This window comes from Suricata suricatta, chromosome 12, assembly GCF_006229205.1.
Source record: "Suricata suricatta isolate VVHF042 chromosome 12, meerkat_22Aug2017_6uvM2_HiC, whole genome shotgun sequence".
In the NCBI taxonomy this organism is placed as follows: Eukaryota; Metazoa; Chordata; class Mammalia; order Carnivora; family Herpestidae; genus Suricata; species Suricata suricatta.
The window spans coordinates 2689190-2692716 of NC_043711.1; the positions used below are offsets into that span (position 1 = coordinate 2689190).

Here is a 3527-nt window from a genome sequence, read left to right on the forward strand (position 1 = left end):
TTTTTTCTTAATCTCAAAAGGCAGGGTCAGGGTTGGGGTGGGGGGCTACGCAGGGAGCTGCAGCAAGGGTGTTAGCCTCTCTCTCCCAGGTCCCACAAGCCAGTGACTGCTGGGGGGGGTGGATGAGTGGGAGCCCTCCAGCACACACACACACCCCAGCACCCCCCGGAGCCCACCCCCCCCCCCCCCCCCGCCTGGAGTCCCTGGCCCGGACCTCACTCTCACACACATGCGCACACACATCCACGCAACTTCACCAAGATGATGGAAATAACAATTTCGCTTTGTTTTTCTTTTCTTTTTTTTTTTTGTACCAGGCAGTTAAAAAAAAAACACCCCAAAAAAAGAAAACACAAAAAAAAAACCCCAAACAACCAAACAAAATAACGTTTTGCTGTGTCCTTTCTGACCAGTCAGCACGCTCCCCCTCAAATATTTTTTTTTTGTTTCCTGAAACGCGAGAACTCAGCAGTATCTTTGGCAACACTTGATCACGACCTTAATTTAAAGAATAAAAATAAAATCGATCCACGACTATGTACAGTATGTGATTGCGCTGGGCCCATGCGGACGCTGCGGCCCCTAGGACGGGCGGGCGGGCGGGCCAGGGGTTAAGGCGGAGTGAGGGGCAGGGCGACCAGAAGCAGAGCTCAGAGCTAGGGGCAGGGGTTTAGTGCAAGTCCCGAGGAAGTCTGTGTTAAAAGTGTGCTCGGTGGGGATCTGGCCCTTGCCCCTGCCACGGTCCCAGAGGCCTTGATCCCCCCACGCCCCCCCCCCAAGTCCAGCCGCCCCCACTGGCCAGGACGACAGCTGTGATTTTTCAGTTGGTTTTATTGCGAGGGGGCATATGGGGGGCGGGGAGGGGAGCGGGCTGTCCCCTCAGGGAACCTCTCAGCCGGGGTGGGGTGGGGGGACCCTGGCCTGGGCGCTCAGGCTCTCTGCTCGGCCTCTGAGCTCCATGACACTGGGGTGCAAGGGAGGCCACCCGGCCCTGGGCTCCCCTGCCACCCCCCTCAGGAGGGGGGTCCTGAGACATTTGGGGGGCTGATGGGCTGGGGGGGGTGATGAATAGTATCCTGTAGAAACAATGATGAAAGTTGCCTTCTTAAAAAAGCTTCCCTTTAAAAAAAAAAAAAAAAGACAAGACGGGGTCTGTCACAGAGCAAAGGGGCACGGGGAGATGGGCCGGCAGCTGGGGGGGCAGGGACACCCCTCACGTTGGGCTTTGAGGGGGAGGGGTCTCAGCTTGGCAGAGCGTCTATTTACAGTCCCACGCTAGGCATTGCATATGCAAGAGGGCGCTGGGGGGAGGGTGCCCTGGCCTCTGGCAATGCGGTCTCCCCAGCCCTGGCCCCGGTCCGTGGCCTGTGGCTCGGTCAACACCGGGCCTTTGGGGAGCCAGAGGCTGGGGTGAGGCAGGTGCCGGCCCCCAGATTACAGTCAGTGCCTTTGAATAAAAAGAGGGGTGCCTGGGGGGCTATAAGGCCCTGGAGGTGGGGCCCCGCCACCCACCTCGGAGGGCATGGCATTCCCAGACGGCAGCTCCTTGGTGGCCACAGGGAAGGGCGGCCATGCTGGAGGGGGGAGCCCCGAAGTGGGCGAGGGGCGAGGGCAGGGGGAGGCGGGGCGTGGGGGGACTGGATTGCTCTGGCTGGTTGGAAGGCCAGCCCTCTCTCGGGCCCATCCCTGAGCTGGGGAGTCAGTAAGGAGGGTCCCTGCGGTCACGGGTGGTGGCGGGGGAGGGGACACCTCCAAATCAGAACCAAAACGGGACAGAATGGGGGGGGGGACACGGCAGAAACACAAAAACCCCACGGTCCTGCCTGCTAGGCAAGCCCCGGGGGGAGCACGAAGAAATCCTCAGAAGACCTCGCCCGGCCTTCCTGACCCCTCCTCACCTCGGGGAACAGAAGTGGATTCTGCGTCTGCGGTGGGTTTTTTTTTTTATTATTTTGTACAAAAATAAATTGACTTTTAGGAATTTCTTTTTGCTCTCTCTCTCGCTCGCTCTCTCTCGCTCGCTCGCTCTCTTGTATTTTTTATTTTATTTTATTTTTTTTGTCTTTTCGACTTTTCATAGAAGTTGGTTGCGACTTGTAAACATGTTTTTAAATTAAGAATTAAGATAAAGTGTAGTACCCGTTCTATTACAAAGTGCCAAGACTTCTATTTGTGGTTGGTTGTCTTTTTTTTGTGGTTTTTTTTTTTCCTTTCGTTTTGTAAAATCTTGTTTTTATTGCTTTTGTGACACTAGAACGTCTGGACTCTTCTCCCCTCCTCCCTGCCACCTGGAGACCCCGGGCTCGCTAGCTCTGGCCTCCCCACCCCACGCTGTTGCCTGCTTCTCTGAGGAAAGTATATTTTATATATATATCTATATATATCTATATATAAATTTTGTTTTTAAGGAGGAAAAGAAAAAAAATCTAAAAAGTGCTTTAAAAACTTGGGAGAGGGCTGGGGGCCGGGGAGGGTGAAGACAAAAAAGTTTTGAATCTCCAAACGTCTCGTGGGGTCTGGGCGGCCCAGGGTGGGGGTAGGGGGGCGGGGCCCCCGCCAGGGTGTAAGTGCGGGGAAAGGAGGCAGCGGGAGCCCCCCACCCAGGGAGCCGCCCTGGCGCCCCCACCCCCGGCTCCCCTCCCCGGGGCCGGTAAATAAATAGATTTGTGTCACAGCGGCCGGGAGACACACAGGACCACAGGCAGAGCAGGGGGGCGGGGAGGCCGTCCGGGAGGCAGGGGTAGGGAGAGACCCCCACTTAGTAAGTGCCCTGAGGAAGGAGGGTGGGGGTGGGGACGGGGTGCATTTTAACGTCCACTCACAGCGGACAGAGATCATTTAAGGTCTTGTCTGAAAGACTCGCAGAAACCAGCGAGGGGTGAAGACGAAAGCCCGCCCCAGCGCCCGGCCCCCCGCGGCCACCCTCACCCCCGCCTGGGGCCCGGCGCCCCCGGACTCCGCGCCCGCTGTGCCCAGGGAGGGCCTCGGAATCCAGACGTCCCGCAAAAACCCCAAGCCGAGCCCCGCCACCCGTCGGCGGGGTGGGGGTGCGGGGAGCCGGAGCGGGGGCGAGGGTCCCCGCGGAGGGAGAGAACATCATGAAGGAGAAAAATCTCAGAAAAGCACTACCCTAGATTCTGTGGCGCTTCATATATATATATATATCTGTATATATATATAGATATAGATATCTGTATATAGATAGATTTTCTTTTTTTGTGATTTTGGGGGGGTGGTGGGTGATTTTCTCTCTCTCTCTGTCTCTCTCTCTCTCTGTCTCTCTCTCTCGGGTTTCTGTTTTCTCTTTTTGGTTTTCAGGCAAGTCCGGCCGCGAAGCTGCCGTCGGCGGTGGCCCCGGCGCCCCCGGCGCCTCCCCCTCCGCCGGCACCCGCTACATTCAACCTGCTCAGGCCGTCGGCGCCGGCCTCGTCCTCGTCCTCGTCCTCGTCCTTAAAGTGCTTCTCCGGGCCGTTGCGCCGGCCGTCGGGGGAGCCGGGCGGGGCGGCGGGGGCGCCGGGCGGGGCGGC

At 57.8% G+C, this 3527-nt stretch overlaps 1 protein-coding gene across 1 annotated transcript in view; it reads right to left on the minus strand.

Moving 5' to 3' along the window:
* Positions 1-3233: 3233 nt before the first annotated feature.
* ZBTB7A (zinc finger and BTB domain containing 7A) overlaps positions 3234-3527 on the minus strand; it is a 4968-nt gene continuing 4674 nt past the window's right edge. Inside the window, exon 4 of the mRNA XM_029916440.1 lies at positions 3234-3527. This exon is cut by the window's right edge and continues 37 nt beyond it. Within this exon, the coding sequence (XP_029772300.1) occupies positions 3315-3527 (213 nt within the window). The 3' untranslated portion in view covers positions 3234-3314.